Consider the following 18,065-nt stretch of genomic DNA (forward strand, 5'->3'; position numbering starts at 1 on the left):
CGTTTGACTTTGTTGGAACTTGTCGGATGAAGCTGTGAGTCACACAAAGCTAATACATAAACTCTCCAGACACACGCATGCATGCACATCGCTCCCCTTCAGCACCTGGACTCCACGTCTTCTTTATTTGTGCTGAGGAGGATGAGACGCACTGGTTTAGCGCAAACGAGCTGAGAGGTAAAGTAAAGCTTCATCTTCATCTGCTTCATTTCAGGTGAGACTGAGGCTGGTGTGAGTAAAGCTGCTGGTTGACCCGTGTGTTCCTGATCAGAGTACCAGCCTGTGACGGAAATATTCTTTTTAAGCTGTAAGGTTTGTTAGAAAGTGAAAAATAACTTTTTAAACTTTAGTGAATGTTTGAGGGAAGCTCAGACCCTCTGTGTACTACAAAAACAAGAAGAATCACAATGTTTAAATACATGTAGTGTTTGAAGAGTTTCATGTGTTCATGTGGCATCACTGTGGCATCACTGTCCAAGTGTGATCAGGTTCTTGTTATGAGCAGATTTGAATCTCGTGTGTTTGCCAGCACTGAGCTGTTAAACTGTGCAGGGACACATGTGCAGCCTTTGCAGGAGGTTTTGGGGGGAGTGTGAGTCACACTCTGCCCCGTTAATAGATTCTCCTGTTATATCAGGATCATTTATTTCCAAAAAGATGCCCAGTCATCTGAAGCAGTGGAAACATCTCCCTCCGGTCCAGCGGTTTAGCATCATGTGTTGGTCTGGGTTTGCAGAAGGCTGGTGCTGAGAGGGCTGAGCAGCACTCAGACATCCAGCAGCCGTTTACAGAAGCTCCTGTTCGGACCAGCCCGTCACTTTCTCTGGCATCACTGAAACATTGTTTTCCAATCAGCTTCACACATCAGCTGAGCTGGAGGCACCAGGTTTTGGCATTAGTGACAAAAACACTTGAGGGCACCATTTTTTAACTTTTCCTTCTTTAAGGCCTACGAGGAAGTGAAGTGTCGACGCCATGAGGGTATCAGATGTTGTCTTTGCAGGGTGACTGCTGTGAAAGCGTTTGTTTCATCCTGAACTCTGTCGTTTCCTAAATGAAGCCAAATAAGTTTTAATGCTCAGACACAACCAGAGAATGAAAGCTGACAGCGCGATCTCAGTGACGAGGCTGCTAAGGATGTTATTTTCAGATAGGCAGAAGTTAAAATGTCCTTTAAAAGCTCTAAAACTCAAAGTTCTCTGAGCATCTCTGACCCACAGAGGCTGTTTGTTTTGGGTCTGAATTTAAAGATGTTTTTGAGTTGATGATAAAAAAATCGCAGCAGTGAGGAGTTAATCAGTCCAGGTGTTCCTAATAGACCGTCTCTAAATATGTTTTATTCTAATAAAACCTTCAATGTTTACATTTCAAGATTGGGAAGAAAAAACTATCAGCGGTGCTTCATAATTCAGTTTAGGGTTTAATGAACCTGGAGATTTTAAAAATGTGGGTTCAGAAGAACAAGGAAGCAACCAAAGTGGATTATTTTAAAAGGTATATAAAGGTCGTACATGTTGATTCTGCTTCTCTTCAAATGACCCAGAGTTTCCTACGTGTGATCCTGTGAACGTCCCGTCACAGTCGGAGTATTTTTAAATGTTTTGAAACTCACAGGATGAATATGAGGTGCTTTAAAAACGTTTTTACACCAAAGCCTCGAGGTAGTATTTTTATGTCTTTAAAGCTGTTTGTAATTCTTGTGTTTTAAAAACCTGAAGAAACAATGACTTTATGTTGGCCTGTGGAAGAGATAAACAAAGGCTGGACTTTTCTGTAATACCACTTTGTTCCACAGCAGGGCGCAGCAGCTCCGTGTAACCTTTATTTAAACTGTCACAAAGTTGGCTTTGGAAACATGCAGGACGACGGCCAGGAAGGCGACTCTGTTCATCTGGACGTTTTCACTGAGAGAGACATTTGTTCACTCAGCTCAGTCACTCCTTCAGCTTTGACTTGGTTACGTTGAGATGAACAGAATCGACTTTCTGGCGTTTCCTCACCTGGATGTCTGAGCAGCATCAAGACACGTAAAGAAGGAATTCTGGACTTGTTCGCGAAGCAGAATAAAAACTGAGACGTACTGTTGGCCCTTCCTTTTCTTGTATTGTGATATCTTGGGGACTAAATGTGCAGATAACCTACTTTACACTGACAGGAAGTGGATTTTCCCCAGTCTGACCCACTGAAGGTCACAGTGGGCTGTATGTGTGCCTCCGTGTCACGTGAGGTGGCGTCCCGTCCTAGGACCTGGCGTCCACATATGTGGACATCACATCAAATACTACATTTTGCTCTACAAGGGCCTGAAATCCTCTTCATCAGGTCCCAGTCTGATGAAGAGAAATTAAAAATGCATGCATGGAGAGTTCGGGTCTTAGGAGGTTAAAGGCTCTCTGCACTCGTCTCCAAGGTTACGCTGACTCAGGGCGCCGTCGTGTAAAAGTACAGCCCGACCCGTCTTTAACTTCAGTGAACATCTCTTAAACACGACACACTGACTCGCAGTCCTGAGACCTCAGCACTGTTGGTCAAGTTACTTGAAAAAAGTAATCGGATTACAGTAACGCGTCTCTGGTCCTCAGTGAGGTTATGCTTTAGTTTTGATGATGCTGTCAGGGATTGTGTCCTCCAGGTTTCACTTCCTGTCTTAGTAGTCGCTCTTCCTCAAGTCAACTTCCTGTCTTTGGTTCCCTGACTGTTTGTCTCACGGCTCTTCTCCGAGCTCCCTCCCTTCTTTTCTCTGTATGAAGAGTCTCATCCCTGTGCCTTCCTTTGTGGTTTCTGTAGACTTTAAACTTTTGCCTCAGTCCTCGGTTCTTCTCCCTCCATCAGATGACGGATGGGCCACAGTGGTTTGTTTTCAGCATTGATGCTGGAAGCCTTTAAATAATTTCAGTTGAGGAGAATTCAGGTGTTTTCAGTCCATTTGTTGGACTGTTGGAAAACCTTTGATGCCACCTCCCAGTTCACCAGTAAAACCTCAGACCTGCTTCAGTTTTGCTGAGGTTTGTTTTTCTACATTCGTCCCATCTGTTAAAAGCAAAGCCACATTTATCAGGAGAACAAAGAGCTGCGTCCTTTCTGCAGAGCTTTCAATCATTCTAAAGAGCTTTTTCCACCAGAGACACAAAGGAGAGAAACACGAGCTCAGAGACATATCGGTGTGCAAACACGGCCTCGGGCGTGCAGCAAAGTCCACTTCACTGTAAGAAAATCAGGCTTTTTACGAGTCGCGCTCTTTCATCTCTCACACAATACGAGAGCTGCTTTGTTGTGGACTGACTGCAGCAGCATGTGTGTTGTTGCAGCAGTTAGCGTTGGATGGACAGGTCGACGGCGGAGAGGACGGTCGGCTCAGGCGGAGGCGCCGTAAACAAAGGTAAGACCAGAGAGGTTTGTTCTGAAATGTTGGTTAAAAGAAACTCGGTTTAATCGAATCACAGCTGAGAATAAATCATGTTTGGACTGAATGTGAATGCACGTTAAAGGCTGTCAGGAGTTTGGGAAACATGGTGGAAAATCCTGTGAGAGCATCAGAGACGACGTATTAACGACTAAATATTTCTTCACAGTCTTCAGAAAACCACCAAAGACTGTTCGGCTGACGTCGCCAAGTAAGTTTAGATGTTTTTACTTTCATGTGGATATCAATCAATAACTCCAGAGACATTATTCATGGAGACGAAACAAATCACATCAAACACATTAATCATCATTAGGTTACAGGATTAAAGTTGTTTTCTGAATCATTTTTCTCTCGACTTGGAGACAAACAAGTAAGAAAAACATTTGTATCCTGTAGTTATCACACATTTATCATCATTACATGTTTTTATTGGTTTTGAGTCTGTATCCACTCTTTGCTTCAGCACATTCATCATCGTTTTCCTTTATTTTTGCAGTGGAAACTTGAACATGTAAAAGTGTTAAATCAAAAACTTCCTATGAAGAAACTAAATGTTGTTTGTTGTCTCGTTTATGTCCAAGTGGCCACAAATCAACAAAACCAGGTTTACAGAAATCCATGACAAAGGAGAGTCAGCTCTCGGTCAGTGTGTCGATGATCAGTCATCCAGGAAACCACAGAAAGTTTGTTCGGTTCACCAAAATCTACTTTTCAGACTTTCAGTGAACAAGATTTGCGCGGCTCACGTGGGTTTTAAACCGGAGCCCTGTGACAGAAGCCCACAGGAGGCTCGCGTCTCCGGCTGGAACTGAACCAGACTGAAGATTTAGGAGACAGAAATTTACAACCACATCTTTAACGTTGTTTAACATTCAAAGATCAACCAGCTGAAGGATAAACCTGAACGTCTGGCAAGGTTGGATCCTCTCATTGCACCACAGCTGCCAACACAGAAGCTCTCGACTCATCCAAATCCAAACCTGAGCCTCGGGAATCATCATGTTTGTTCTTGGAGTCGTACCTGCAGAACAGAGCCTGTGTAGCTGCTGCCACGTCAGTGTTGTGCTGCTGAAGCTAAACGCTTCACTTTGCTCTCTTCAGTGTTTTCTGGCGATGCGTTGAAATGAAGAACATGAAGCTGAACCACAGCAGCACGACTGCGAGCTGTGAAACTAAAGAAAGACCTGAAAGGTGTTCAGATGACAGGTCTTCATAACTGGCACCTGCTCTGTACTGAGAGTGATGCCGCTGTGTTTCTGTCTCGTGTGGTTCCTGGCACAGGCTGGCAGCTGACAGCTTATCATTGATAATAGAAATGGAGACGACTGTGGGCAGCACCTGCTGTGTGCCTGGCATAAGTCACACCTGAGGCTGCAGGGCTCACAGTCATAAAGCATGCTGAGACACAGAGAGGCAAGCGGAGGATCATCTGAGGAATGTTGTTACTTTTCTTCTTTTTTAAATTAAAGGTCAAATATGAACTCTGCCAGTTCGGTCTTGCAGTCCTCGCCTGGCTCGGTCGCGGCAGGCAGACAGTTTGATAAATTACTGAACCGATGACAAGAAAAACAAAGATTAAAGAAGGAAAAATATTCATTTGGTTTTAACTAAGCTGTTTGTCTGCAGTCTCTTTGCCTTCAGGTGGTCCATCACTGGGTGTCAGTGGGTCAGGTGGTGGAGCTGCACCAGGAGGCTCTGGAGCGACCACATCCAGCAAGGGAATCAGCACCACCTCTGTAGGAGCTTCCTCTGCTGCATCTTCAGGCAGAGGGTCTCTGGTTTCAGAGGCTTGGGAGGCGTCGGGGTCGGGTGAAAAGTTCAGGGCTGCTGCCGGCTCCTCAAACATGTCCTACAGTGCAGGAAGCGGTGGCAGAGAGGGGGTGAAAAGGGACGGAGGTTTGGGCGCTGTGACAGTTTCCACCGTGAACAAACCCGGCTACAGCTCAGGAAGATCAGGGGAGGCGAAGAGGGGCTCCTCCTCCTCCTCCTCCGTGTTCACTTCTTCACCTGCTTCAAAGGAGAGGAAGAGCATCACCACCATGGCTGCAGCGCTGTCAGAGGCCTTTGACGGTGAGGGTCAAAGGTCAATAAGCAGTAATAAGCCAGCTTTATGTTACTGAGAGACGTGAAAAAATAAGATGCTTAATTATGGAATCAGAACCAGCAAATTACAATCAGCGCCAAAAAAGTAAAAGCAGACATTTTTCAGGAATCGACCAGTTCCTGTAGAAAACATGACGAGTCGTAGTAAACATGTTAAATCACTTTAATGAAATTAATGTTTTTAATAAAAAATCACAGAAATCAGCTAAAGTCATAAACAGCCTGAATCATCGAAGGTTCAACCTTCACACATTAACTGGCTGCAGTTTGGTCTGAGTTGCAGCAGGGGGCGCTGGCAGGCTAATCCTCGAGTCAATGAAGCTAAACAGCTAAAATAATTGTTTACATCATCTACTAGAAAGAATCAAACTATCACATTTATTCTAACCGAACGAGCTTCTCAGGTTAGAGGTGAAACATCTTCAACAAACTCAAAGACGTCCGGTCACTTTCTCTTTAAGCTCCGAAGACTTTTTATTTTATCTTCGTGAACATATTAATTGTTTGTCCAGCTGAAATAAGTCATTGGCAGAGCATTTTGTTCACTGCAAGCATGAAGTGAGTATATTTAGATGCTATTGCATCAGTTAGATTAAAAATATGCAGCTGAAGTCAACCGGAAAACGATTAGCACGTCAGTATCCAGATGTTAGAGGTAAAAAAACTGAACCTCTAAGCTTGTTCGGAAACCTGGAACCTCCATCGAGACCGGAGGCCTCAAGTGGCCATTTGAGGAACTGCAGTGTCGGTGTTTCTGTATTCATAGTTGTAGTTAAAGCCCAGCAGAAGCTTCCACGGCTGGTTGTGGTGATGCAGCTCCCTCTGCTGCTCGGGCTGCTGCGATGACCTTCACTCACAGAAACGAGTTTACATCAGCTCAAACTGTAAAGAAGAAACTGAGCTTCAACTATTGTCTAAAACACGTCTACTGAACCATGATGGACATTTCCAGGAAAACAAAAGAATATAAAATATCTATGTTTGGACTCTTCAGGTTCTCGTTCATGCTGGACGTCTCGATAGCGCCCCCTGTGGAACAGGAGGTCCAGCTTTCTAATAATTAGTTCTTTAATTTTATGTTTCAGAGAGCTCGAGTCCAAACTCCTCTCCAGAGTACAACAGGAAGGATTATGGTGAGTTTATGCTTGAATTTCAGATTAAAAGTTTACACGTGCACTATAACAGATTTTTGGACGTTGTGTTTTTACAGGCAGTTCAAGCGCACCATCCACTTCTGTCACTAGAGGGAGAGCTCAGAGCCGAGGTGACACGCTGAAACCACATGATCAATAAAAATGAAGCACGACACCGTTTTGTTTTAATCTAAAGGTATCAGGTTAAAGGTCAACTGATTAGTTCGGGTTGCTTTCAGAGAGTGAGATCAGAGTCCGGCTGCAGAGCGCTTCTCCTACAGGAAGCTGTGAGTATCGCCCTCCATCACACATCCAGACCGTAAAGCATTCATCCATCAGTTTGGTCCAAATGCACCGGTTCCTGTGCTTCAGGGACGGAGCTGGACGACGTGAAGCGCCTGCTGAGAGGAAACCGCTCCACCGGCATCAGCCCCACCCAGTCCCCTAACAACACGCTGCCCATCCCCAAGAAGGCCAGCGTGGACCCGAGGACCCTGCCTGACAGCTCCGGTGCAGGTTCGGTCACTTTAAAGGCCTCACATGTCACTCGTGTAGCAATTTAAACTCTGAGATGATGCAGAGGTGGACCTCAGGAGTTGCCCACCTCTACACAAACGCTTTAGACGGGCAACAACCATCCTGGATTGAGAAGATTGATCCAGGATGCATCTAACTGCTGGACTCAACCAACAGGTCCAGCTTATATTTGTCAGGTGTGACATCGAGATCACATCGAGTTCATGCAACCTTTGTCAGAGCTGCGACTGAGCAATGAGGGCTGAAAGGAGGCCCAGTTAGGCCCAAACATGTCTGCCATGTGAGGAGGAGGTGAGTGGATGAATATCTCCTCTTTCTTCCCTCTTAGATCAGTACGGCAGCCTGTGGAGTGGCTCGTCTGTGAGCAGCTACATGTGCAACCCCAACCACAGCAACCTGAGCAGCCTCTACCAGCCAGGTCGGTGACAGGAGGGTTTGTGTTTGCCTCAGAGAGGATGGAGGTCGCGAACTTTGTTTGTTAGGCCAAACTTTCTGCTTCACGCTCTGTATGGATCCTCTGCTGTTTTCCTTCAGCAACAGTAAATAAAAATAAACATGAATCCGCACAATTTCAAAATCCTGCTCCAGATCAGCTCGTTACCGTGGTGATGCAGACAGGTCGCAAGGTTCAACTTAAGCTTCAGATCTGATCTGTGTTTGTAGCACAGCAGCATAGAGAAAAGGTTCGTTTACTTTGGTGAAGAAAGACGAAAAGTTTCACCATTCAAACAGAAGACTTTGTTTCCTTTAATAAAAAACAATGTTTGTGTAAACACTGTTTATAAACAAACCGTGGGGCAGTTTCTGAAAAGAAAAATCTATAAAAGCTTGTTTTTATTTTATAAATGTTTTAATATAAAATCGTCTTAAATATTGAACATATTCAGAGACGTCATTTTAAATTCACCTCAAACAAAAAGAAAACGCTGAAGACTTTACAAACCTATAAAGGAAGATGATGAAGATGATTTTAACCACAGTACTGTGATGCAAGGAAACAAAGACAACAAAGGGAAAAATAAGCCACAGCAACCCTTTGTAAACCTTTGTTTACTGAAGACATGGATAGATAAAGCTGCTGGGCATTAAAACACTGCATATGTTACATGCTGCATGCGTGTCCCTGTTATAGATGAACGGAGGTATCATCGTTTCCTCTGGCAGTAACAGAGTCCTGTGATGTTCTCCCTCAGTTCGCCCTGCACTGCATGTTTCTGCTGTAGACCCGTGCAGGCCTCTGAAGCCTTTTCTTTGCCGTCGGTGGCAGATAATGATGATAAGACTAATGCGGCTGTTCTGTCACGTACAGGAGCTCAGAACAACCTGACACTCGGCTCTCCGTCTGTGAGCGGCGGCCCGTCTCCGGCGCAGAACGGCAGCTCTGGTGAGCCTTTTCCTGCCGTGTCACAGCGCAGCGTTCAATGCTGAGCTTCACGCTGTCACCGGATAACGACGCTGTTTGACTCTGTTTCAGCTCCAGTGTACGGCGTGCAGAATAACCTGACCACTCCCACTGCCTTTTCTCCCACTGCAGCCAACACACACATAGGTGAAGCACTGATCCTTTATCCAGTCTGTCCCACTTCACCTCCTAGACGTGACACTAAAAAGCACCCGCACACATTAGCTCACAGCTTTGCCCTCTCCCTGTTTAATGAGGACGTGTTCCTGTCTCCTCACAGTTTACGGCGTGCAGAAGAACGTGTCTGGAACGAGCACAGGTGAGGACATGAAGATAACGCTCCAGCTGCTGGCTGTGAAAAAGATTTAAGATGTTTAATTAGGCACAGGTCATCACTGACACGAATGTCCCGCTGTCTGTGTCTGACAGTGAGACCCAGCAGCCCCACCGGTGACGAGGCCTCGGGGAAAGACTTTAAGTTTGTGCTCACGGAGAAGGAGAACGCTCCAATCAAGCCGACAGAGCGGCTCGTCGTGGTCAAAGACACCGGGAAGCAGTTCATGTCTGCTGCACCTGCCAGTTTACCCGGTAACACAAACTGAAAATCTGAGCTTTATTATTTGGAGTTAAATTTGAAGGTCTAGAGCACAGCTGTGTTTGGCTCTTGTAGATATATTATTACTTTAATGGTCCTGAAGATCTGCTTCTTGATCAGGGGTCATTGATGTGTTGCAGCTTTGTTCTCTGATGACACCCTGAAGACTGAGAAACTGAAATCCTTCAGCACAGTGGACAGAGCAACAGAATGTAGGCCGGATAACTGTCACACAGGTTACACGCCAGGGGCCCGTTCTTCGTACGTCGCTTACTACATCCAAGATCAAATCATCGCGCTAACTCTGAGCTCGCTATTCCGGTTCCCCGAACACACCTGTTGTTGACGATTAGTATAGCTGGATGAAGTAATGTGAGATCACTGGGTGGCCCAACATGGGCTACGCATCGATAGTAGAAACATTGATCGGCAACCCTTTGATTGGTCGGCGAAAATGTCGAAGGGGCGCGCTCGGTATTTTTCGGCAGCAGAGCAAGAACTCTTGAGTGAGGGATTTTAGGAGTTTCAGAGTCTAATTAAAACGCAAGAGAACACTGCAAAGGCTGCAAAAGCAAGGAGAGAGGGCTGGCAGAAAGTTGCTGACAAATTAAACTCGTAAGTAATTTAATAATAACAATAATAATGGAGTGGATCTATATAGCGCTCTTCAAGGCACCCAAAGCGTTTTACAATGCCACTATTCAGTCACTCTCACATTCACACACTGGTAGCTGTCACAGCTGCCCTGGGACAGAAGCCAGGCTGCCATATTGCGCCATCGGCCCCTCTGGCCAACACCAGTAGGTGGTAGGGTAGATTTATCATATCACACTATATTATCCAATATTATATTACATTATATTATATTACATTATGTTATATTATATCCCCTTTCACATTAGCGCCACAACAGGACCCACTAGAACATGGGAACAAGTAAAAGTGAAATATAAGAATATTCTACAGAATGGTAATATTTATCACTTATATTGCTTTTCGTCTCTTGGAAAGAGACCCTGGAATAATCTGTTTGTTTGTTTATAACAGCAACCAAGAAAAGGGCAGAGCAAAAAAAGACAGGTGGTGGTCCTGCACCCCCTCGTCAACAAGTTGGTTAAGTAAATAATACCCTCACGGGAAAATCGATATCTCTCTATGAGCACACTGTCGCGCTGAGCTAAAGGATCCTGTCTGTCCCGCAATATACGCTGAATTCTGAGGACTCTCCTTATCAATCTTGCACCTTCCGCAATGGGCTGCTCGCGTAAACGGACAGGACATGGCTGCGACAGACTTCCCAAATCCACCTTCGCTTTTATAGCCGTGGTCTCTCATCTTGATTACACGAAGTAATTTACAATTACTACTCTGAAATCTGAATTACATCTGTAATAATCACATACATGTAATAGAATGTTAATAGTACATTTCCCTTTTTTAGGAAATGACCTGTATGTATCTGTGTGACATCAATAAAAGGATCAAGTGCTGCATTATCTTTAGTTACATTGATGTTATTTATTTATGGTACAACAGTGGTAAAATATCGCTGTTGCTTTCGTATACATGAAGCGGACATACCTGAGTGGCCGCGATCTAATCCTGTTTACATAAAGTAAGCCTGCTCCCCAGCAGGTTTACGCTTACGGCTCTGTTGCTATGACAGCAAGTCCCGGATGGGCTTCGAAGAACCGAACGATCCAAGATCACGCGAAATCGTCAACAGTCAAATCCGGCTAACTTACTTAGCGAGGTACGAAGAACAGGCCCCAGGTTTGCACTTATTAATGTCATCTCTGTTTCTGCCGTAGCTTCGACCCTGAAAGCTGGGACTAAAGACAAAGCCACCTATGCAGGTATGTTAACAGTCTTAATAAACTCCTGCAGATTTAGATATTCTGACATATTTAGGGTGTGATGTTACCCACACATCGTCAGCTGTTAGCTACAAAGCGAAACACTTTACATGTGCACTGGGAACTGCTAGCCTGGGTCTGTGTGGAGGTCTCCTAGGCCATCTGAAGTTGATTAATTATGTTTTAATAAATAAGCCAAAAGGAAAAATCGTATCAACTAAACAGCAGCTTTAACGTCGTGAGCAGCAGCCTCTTGAGCTGAACAGTGAAGCCTGCAGGCTCTCAGACTCTCAGGAATCACGCTCACATGTGAGCAAACCTTTGTCCTGTCTTCATCCCCTCACCTCAAACAGTCGTAGCAGATGGCCCCGCCCCTCCCTGAGCCTGGGTGAGGTTTCTTCCTCTTAAAAGGGAGTTTTTCCTTCCCGCTGTCGCCAGCGGGGACCACTTGAAAAATGAGAAAAATCATATTTTGCACGGTTGGATCTTAACAAGGTTGCAGGTAGAGCTTCAACATCCAACAAGAAGAAATGGGAGTGACGCAAAACATTTTCTGAGCGATTTATTGAAAATAACGCTTAAACTGAAACAGGCTGTTGCAAAATGTGGATTCATTGTCATTTTCGGTCAGGTAGTCACACTGCCGTGACGTTCTGGTGGCAAAGCCAAACAAACGTTAGCTTTTAGAACATGGTCGGGTTGTTGAACTGCAGCAGCAGGGTCACGGTGCCCACAGGAGAATAACATCACTCTCTTGGACCATCCTGCGTGTTCCTCTGATCTAAATCCAACTGAGAACTTTCAGGATGGATGGCAGGGGAGGTTTACAGAAATGGACAACAGTTCCAGACAGTAGATGTGTTTGTGCAGCCGTCTGTTCCCCCTCACCTCATGGAAACGCTTGAATCAAGAAGCCACAACGAATGTTTGAAGTGATCATCAATAACAGTGGAGCTGCTCATGACTGAGTTCATGTTTGATTTCTGTTTTGGGGGGTTTACAGGTTTTACAGGTGTAAAACAGCCTGTTTCAGTTTAAACGCTGTTTTCAATAAATGGCTAGAAAAAAAGTTTTTTCTCGCTCTCATTTCCTCTTGTTGCACGTTGAAGCTCTACTTGGAACCTTGTTACGATCTTAAACTTTTGATCGGGGCTGCATGATGGTATGATTGTAGGGTCTGCCTTACAATAAAAGCACCTTGAGGCAACTGTTGTTGTGATTTCTTTCTGTATAAATAAAACTGATTTGAATTGAAATCACGAAACCGGACTTTTGTAAAAATCTGGCTCATTTTTGCAACAGTCGCCCCCTGCTGGCCGTTAAAGAAGAATGCAGGTTTATTTTTATCTTGTATGTAAAAATAGATCCAATATGACTAAACAACATGAATCTGTTTATTTCTCAGACATCCATATAAAAGACATGAAACAGTCCAGTTTTGGCTTGTGCTCCTGCTGCAGCTGGTGGCAGTGGCTCCTGGGCCTCCTGCTCAGCCTGTTGCTCCTCTTCAGTGTCCTTTTTGGACTTATTGCTTTGGGTAAGATGGAAAGACTTCACCATCACAGGGGTCTGTGAGAGTGATCTGCACAGGTTTACCTGCCAGCCTGCATCTTGTCTCACAGGTGAAGAAGTCAGACGCCTGAAAGGCCGCGTGGACGTTCTGGAAGCCATCACCAGATCCGCGTCAGTCAGTCACTTGACGTCTTCTGGCAACAAAATCTCCGAGCGGGTGGAATCCACATACATCGAGAAGAACGCCGCTTCAACCCTCATCCACTCCGACAACGGGCTCAACCTGGATGGTGCTGGCAAAGGCGGAGGCACGGGAAACAGCCTGGTCCAGGACAGGGCCACCCTGGAAAGACTCATACAGCAGCTGGTCAGGGATGAGCTCCGCTCAGGATCTGTAAGAGGTGTGAAAATGTAACGCACCGATCAGCTGTCTTCAACCATTTCTGGACATTTAACAAATACTGAAAACTTTATTTGGGTTTAGAAACTCTGGCATACTCACTGAAAGGAGAGAGAGGAGAGCCGGGACCTAAAGGTTTGAAATCATTTAAAAATCGTTTAGAAATTCATGTTTTGTTTGTATTTATCGTCTCGGCTTCTGCATTACAGGTGACCCAGGGCCATTAGGACAAAAAGGTGAGGAGTACTTCTAGCTACACATAATAACGGTGTAATATGTGGAACTAGCTGCTGACACTTGTTTTGTTGCAGGTGATATAGGAACGTCTGGCCCTCCAGGTAAGCCTCAGAACTAATGTGTTTGTTTCCTCCCCGGTGAGCCGACAAACCTCTTCTTTGATGTCTGTCTGCTTTAGGTCTTCCTGGGCAGATCGGGCACCCAGGTTTGGAAGGACCAAGGGGACCAAAGGGAAGTGCAGGTATATTTAATAATTAATATTTAATAACTTTTGTAAAGTAAACACTAAAAGGAAAAAAAGCCCTGACTCCTCCTCTTCTTTGCTCAGGTGAACCAGGTGCTGAGGGACCACAAGGTCAGAGGGGTCGGGAAGGACCGGTGGGCCCTCGAGGAGAACCTGGATCACCTGGCTTTGGAGCCAAAGGAGACAGAGGTTTGAAACTATACAAGTAAGTCAGCGAGCTAAATACATGAGAGGATTTACTGATTGTATTTTGGCTTTGAAAGGATTCCAGGGTGAGCCAGGACGACCGGGTCCCGCTGGTATTGCTGGACCTGCAGGTCCAAAAGGTAAAGTTAAGCTTGTGATGATCAGACCAGATAGTTTAGATTCAAAGAATCAAAATGTTATTTAGCAGGTTTTAGGTTAAATGCTAATTAGCAGCTACAAGCATGTTTTTCTTGTCTGCTTTAGGTGCCACAGGAGAGCCGGGTGCCGCAGGAAGTCCTGGTAAAGACTCAGTTTCACATCTATATTAAAAGTGTTGATTTGTGTCGACCAACGGTCTTTTCTTCATTAAATCTGTCAAAATGTATCCAGGTGCTCCTGGATCAAAGGGATTCCAGGGGGAGGCGGGGCTTCCAGGAACCAAAGGTAGACGCTTTCTCCTCGGTTTTTTAGACTTGTGTATAAACTGGGATGCTGACACTTCTAAGTGTGTTGTGACAATATTACCCAAAATCCATAGACCGTGTGTACATTCAGTGGCCACTTTATTAGATACACCTTGCTCATACCTGGCTGGACTCCTTTTTGCTGCTTAAATCCTTTGTCTCACTAACATATTGGTCCATGTTAAGATGATAGCACCATGCAGGTGCTATGGTCATAAAGGCTCAGTAACAATACTCAGCTACACTGTGGCGAGCTCAGCTGGTACTAAGGTGCCCAGAAAATATCCCCACACGGCTACATCACCACCAGCAGCCTGAAGCTTTGATCCGATTGTTGTGCGTTCATGCATAGCTCAGTTTTAACGAGCAGTTCTCTGAGTTGGTGCCTTCCTATCAATCAGGCATGATCCAAATCACTCGAATCCCCTTTTTTCCTCACTTCTGGTGCTCCGTTTGATCTTCAGCAGCTCATGTCCATGTACCTAACCAAGCACTTAACCAACTACAAACCTGGCAATACCACGTTGACTGAGGGTTACGCGGAGCTTGCAGAGGAGCTGAACCACTTCTTCGCACGCTTTGAGGTGAAGGGACCAGAGGCAGCAGCAGCAAAAACATCGGACAGCAGCAGCCCAAGCCTCATAGTGCAGGAATATGAGGTGAGGCGCACACTGAGGGCAGTGAACCCCAGGAAGGCCACCGGACCAGATGGGGTAACCGCAAAGGTCCTAAAAGAGTGTGCAGACCAGCTGGCTGGGGTCTTCACTAAGATCTTCAACACTTCACTGTCCCAGTCCTGCATCCCGCCGTGCCTAAAGTCAGCCACAATTGTCCCACTGCCAAAGCGTACTAACATTAGCAGCCTCAACGACTACCGACCAGTTGCTCTAACACCTGTTATAATGAAGTGCTTTGAGAAACTGGTCCGACGTCACATCATGTCCTGCCTGCCACCCACACTCGACCCGCTCCAGTTTGCATACAGAGCTAACAGATCAACTGAAGATGCCATTGCTACAACGCTCCACACCACCATCTCTCACCTGGAAGTGCAGGGCCGTTACGCCAGGCTGCTCTTTGTTGACTTTAGCTCTGCTTTCAATACGATACTCCCGGACAGACTAATAGATAAACTGCTGGAAATTGGACTTCCTTCCACCACCTGCCGCTGGATCAGAGACTTCCTCTCAGACCGTGTACAGAGAGTTAGAGTGGGGCCTCATCTTTCCTCAGCCCTCAGCCTCAACACCGGCTCTCCACAAGGCTGTGTACTGAGTCCCCTACTGTACACTCTGTACACACATGACTGTGTTAGTTCCCACCCAGACAACACAGTCATCAAATTTGCAGATGATACCACTGTGGTGGGGCTCATCTCAGGGGGAGATGAGACTGCATACAGAGCTGAAGTTCAGAGGCTGTCAGATTGGTGTGCAGACAACAACCTGGACCTCAATACCACCAAAACAAAAGAACTGGTAGTTGACTTCAGAAGGAGGAAGTCCGAGCTGCAGCCTGTCAGCATCAACGGGGAGTGCGTGGAAAGGGTCTCCAGTTTCAAGTTTCTGGGTGTGCACATAGACACAGACCTCCAATGGAGCTCTAACACCTCTGCGGTCTTAAAGAAGGCCCAACAGCGTCTCCACTTTCTGAGAATCCTCAGAAAAATGGACCTGAAGAAGGAGCTGCTGACCGTCTTCTACCGCTGCTCCATTGAAAGTGTGCTGACATATTGCATCGGTGTGTGGTTCTCCAGCTGCACCACAGCACACAGAAAGGCACTCCAGAGGGTCATCAACATGGCCCAAAAAATCATTGGACATCCTCTTCCCTCCCTGAAGGACCTGTACAGCACTCGCTGTCTCAAGAGGGCACGCAGCATCCTACGGGACTGCACACACCCAGGACACCGGGTGTTTAAGCTGCTGCCGTCTGGCAGGAGGTTCAGGCTGCTGAGGTCCCGAACAAATAGACTCAAGGACAGCTTTTACAACAGGGCAATAGCCCTGATCAATGTAAATAGCTGACCTGACTGGATACCTCCCTGGACTTTTTAGGGGGAGGTAACAATGTTTAAAACAATAACAATAATATTTATATTTATAACAAGGTGCAATAATAATTAATGTGCAATAATAACAGTGTGCAATACACATACACTTATTCTTCTTTTTTATACTAAGTTAATATACTGTGTTGTGTTGTTTGTTACGTTGTGATGTGTCATATCGTGTCGTGTTGTGTTATATGTAGTGCCGACGTAGGACAGTTTTTCCAATTTCATTGTACTACTGTACTATGTATGACTGTGCAATGACAATAAAGAGTTATCTTATCTTATCTTATCTTACCTGAATGCACTGAGTTGCTGAACGGATAAGCTTTTATCCACTTTGTACAACTCTCTGATCACCCCACCTTCTTCCACTGTCTGTGACGCAGGGGAGCGAGGAACACCTGGGCTGCCGGGAACCAAAGGAGACCACGGAGAGAGGGGACCACGTGGACCGGCAGGTGTGTCTCAGCACACGTCTGTGATCCACAAAGGCCACGCAGTCCTTCTGTTGCACATGAAGAGTTCACTCACATGGCCTCTCTGCTGTGGCCACCAGCACATAACTAATATTAAATATTTGAAAATCCTACGAGATTATCAGGCACATTGACCTCTGACCTTGAGGTCAAGGTCACCAGGATTCAGACCTCTCTAGTTATCGTTTTCACAAACTCTGGTCTCCACAATGCCCGCCTGCTGGCAGGCTGACAATCCCATCAACCTTTTACAGCTAAAGGGTAAAAAGACTCTGTCGGCAGAAGGGGGCAGTTTAGTTTTAGATTTTAGCCCCTCCCAGATTCACTCTGCATCTTTAACAATAACTGAAATACAGTCATTTTGAATGCTGATATTTCGCCATGTTTGGCTTGTAGAGATAAAAGTTACCAAAAGTGTGTAAGGACGCGCCACGTTGTCAGCCAATGCAGGCTAGCAGTACATATGTATGTTGGGTTGAGGTTATTCTATTACAAGACGAAGCAAGAAATAACTAGTGAGACTTAAAAATGTCATCTTCAAACCTCAACCCTTTATTTTTAGGTGAACCCGGACAGCCTGGACCTCAAGGACCTCCAGGATTAAAGGGATCTAAAGGAATTGCAGGTGAGAAGTTTGGACAAACACTGAATAACTACAGAACACAGTGTTGTAAATGGTATAAAACATCTGTGTATAAACTGTAGGTGACCCAGGTTCAGTAGGACTTCTTGGTGCCAGAGGACCACCTGGAGTTCCTGGAGATGCCGGTCCCCCAGGTATCAAATGCCTGTCCACCAAAAGTCCTCTGCTGCTACTGGTTACATGTTCGGTTTAATGTTATCTGACTAACCTGAGATAAAAACCTCAATCTCTCTCACGCCTTACAATAACACTTTTTTCCTCAGGCCCCCCTGGGCTGCAGGGACCCCCAGGTATGATAATATACAAAAACTAAGGTACAGATTCAAATGTACATATTTAAATGATCATGTTTTGCTTTTGTGATCTGTTGTTCAGGTATTGCAGGAATCCCAGGCCAGCCTGGTGGTAAAGGTGAGGTCGTCTTTTCTTTCTAGTCAGTTTATTTATTTCCTATGAAAATGAAAAAAGTTTGGACCAACAGGGCAGAAGATCTGGAGCTCTTAACCTTAAAGCATGTGAGGCTACGCTGATGAACAAAACTGGAGCCAAAGTTCCCCTAAAAAACTCAAAGACATTAATAAATACTGTTACTTATTAAAATGTATGAAACACTAAAGAGTGGTTTTCTCAAAAGCTGGTGGAGGCGTTGATATATGTCTAGACTGCATAGGTGCTTGATGAAGCCTAACGCTGTGTTTCAGGTGAACCAGGAACACCTGGTAAAGTCGTTTCTCCAGGTAAGAACAGCAGGATTTGTTACACTCGCTACATGTCGTTCATTTTTGGGCTTGAAAAGCTTTACTTGGTTTTGGTTT

General features: G+C 45.3%; 1 protein-coding gene across 8 annotated transcripts in view; it reads left to right on the forward strand.

Moving 5' to 3' along the window:
- LOC113023557 (collagen alpha-1(XVII) chain-like) overlaps positions 1-18,065 on the forward strand; it is a 25,315-nt gene continuing 7,250 nt past the window's right edge. For 2 of the 8 annotated variants that reach the window (XM_026169647.1, XM_026169652.1), the window contains exons 1-32: positions 1-177; positions 3,123-3,205; positions 3,309-3,379; positions 3,573-3,614; positions 5,033-5,476; positions 6,595-6,642; positions 6,720-6,773; positions 6,882-6,929; positions 7,015-7,158; positions 7,508-7,597; positions 8,489-8,563; positions 8,654-8,728; positions 8,862-8,900; positions 9,011-9,169; positions 9,317-9,388; positions 10,988-11,032; positions 12,438-12,569; positions 12,655-12,945; positions 13,029-13,079; positions 13,154-13,180; positions 13,256-13,282; positions 13,360-13,422; positions 13,510-13,614; positions 13,689-13,751; positions 13,876-13,911; positions 14,002-14,055; positions 16,518-16,589; positions 17,170-17,232; positions 17,313-17,384; positions 17,514-17,540; positions 17,626-17,661; positions 17,952-17,987. In XM_026169647.1, the coding sequence (XP_026025432.1) occupies positions 3,322-3,379; positions 3,573-3,614; positions 5,033-5,476; positions 6,595-6,642; positions 6,720-6,773; positions 6,882-6,929; positions 7,015-7,158; positions 7,508-7,597; positions 8,489-8,563; positions 8,654-8,728; positions 8,862-8,900; positions 9,011-9,169; positions 9,317-9,388; positions 10,988-11,032; positions 12,438-12,569; positions 12,655-12,945; positions 13,029-13,079; positions 13,154-13,180; positions 13,256-13,282; positions 13,360-13,422; positions 13,510-13,614; positions 13,689-13,751; positions 13,876-13,911; positions 14,002-14,055; positions 16,518-16,589; positions 17,170-17,232; positions 17,313-17,384; positions 17,514-17,540; positions 17,626-17,661; positions 17,952-17,987 (2,548 nt within the window). In that variant the 5' untranslated portion in view covers positions 1-177; positions 3,123-3,205; positions 3,309-3,321. Of the gene's footprint in view, positions 178-429; positions 3,006-3,122; positions 3,206-3,308; positions 3,380-3,572; positions 3,615-5,032; positions 5,477-6,594; positions 6,643-6,719; positions 6,774-6,881; positions 6,930-7,014; positions 7,159-7,507; positions 7,598-8,488; positions 8,564-8,653; positions 8,729-8,861; positions 8,901-9,010; positions 9,170-9,316; positions 9,389-10,987; positions 11,033-12,437; positions 12,570-12,654; positions 12,946-13,028; positions 13,080-13,153; positions 13,181-13,255; positions 13,283-13,359; positions 13,423-13,509; positions 13,615-13,688; positions 13,752-13,875; positions 13,912-14,001; positions 14,056-16,517; positions 16,590-17,169; positions 17,233-17,312; positions 17,385-17,513; positions 17,541-17,625; positions 17,662-17,951; positions 17,988-18,065 lie in introns of those variants that run through there. The other 6 variants (XM_026169649.1, XM_026169655.1, XM_026169648.1 and 3 more) reach the window with 6 other exon arrangements.

Source organism: Astatotilapia calliptera, chromosome 6, assembly GCF_900246225.1.
Source record: "Astatotilapia calliptera chromosome 6, fAstCal1.2, whole genome shotgun sequence".
NCBI lineage: Eukaryota > Metazoa > Chordata > Actinopteri > Cichliformes > Cichlidae > Astatotilapia > Astatotilapia calliptera.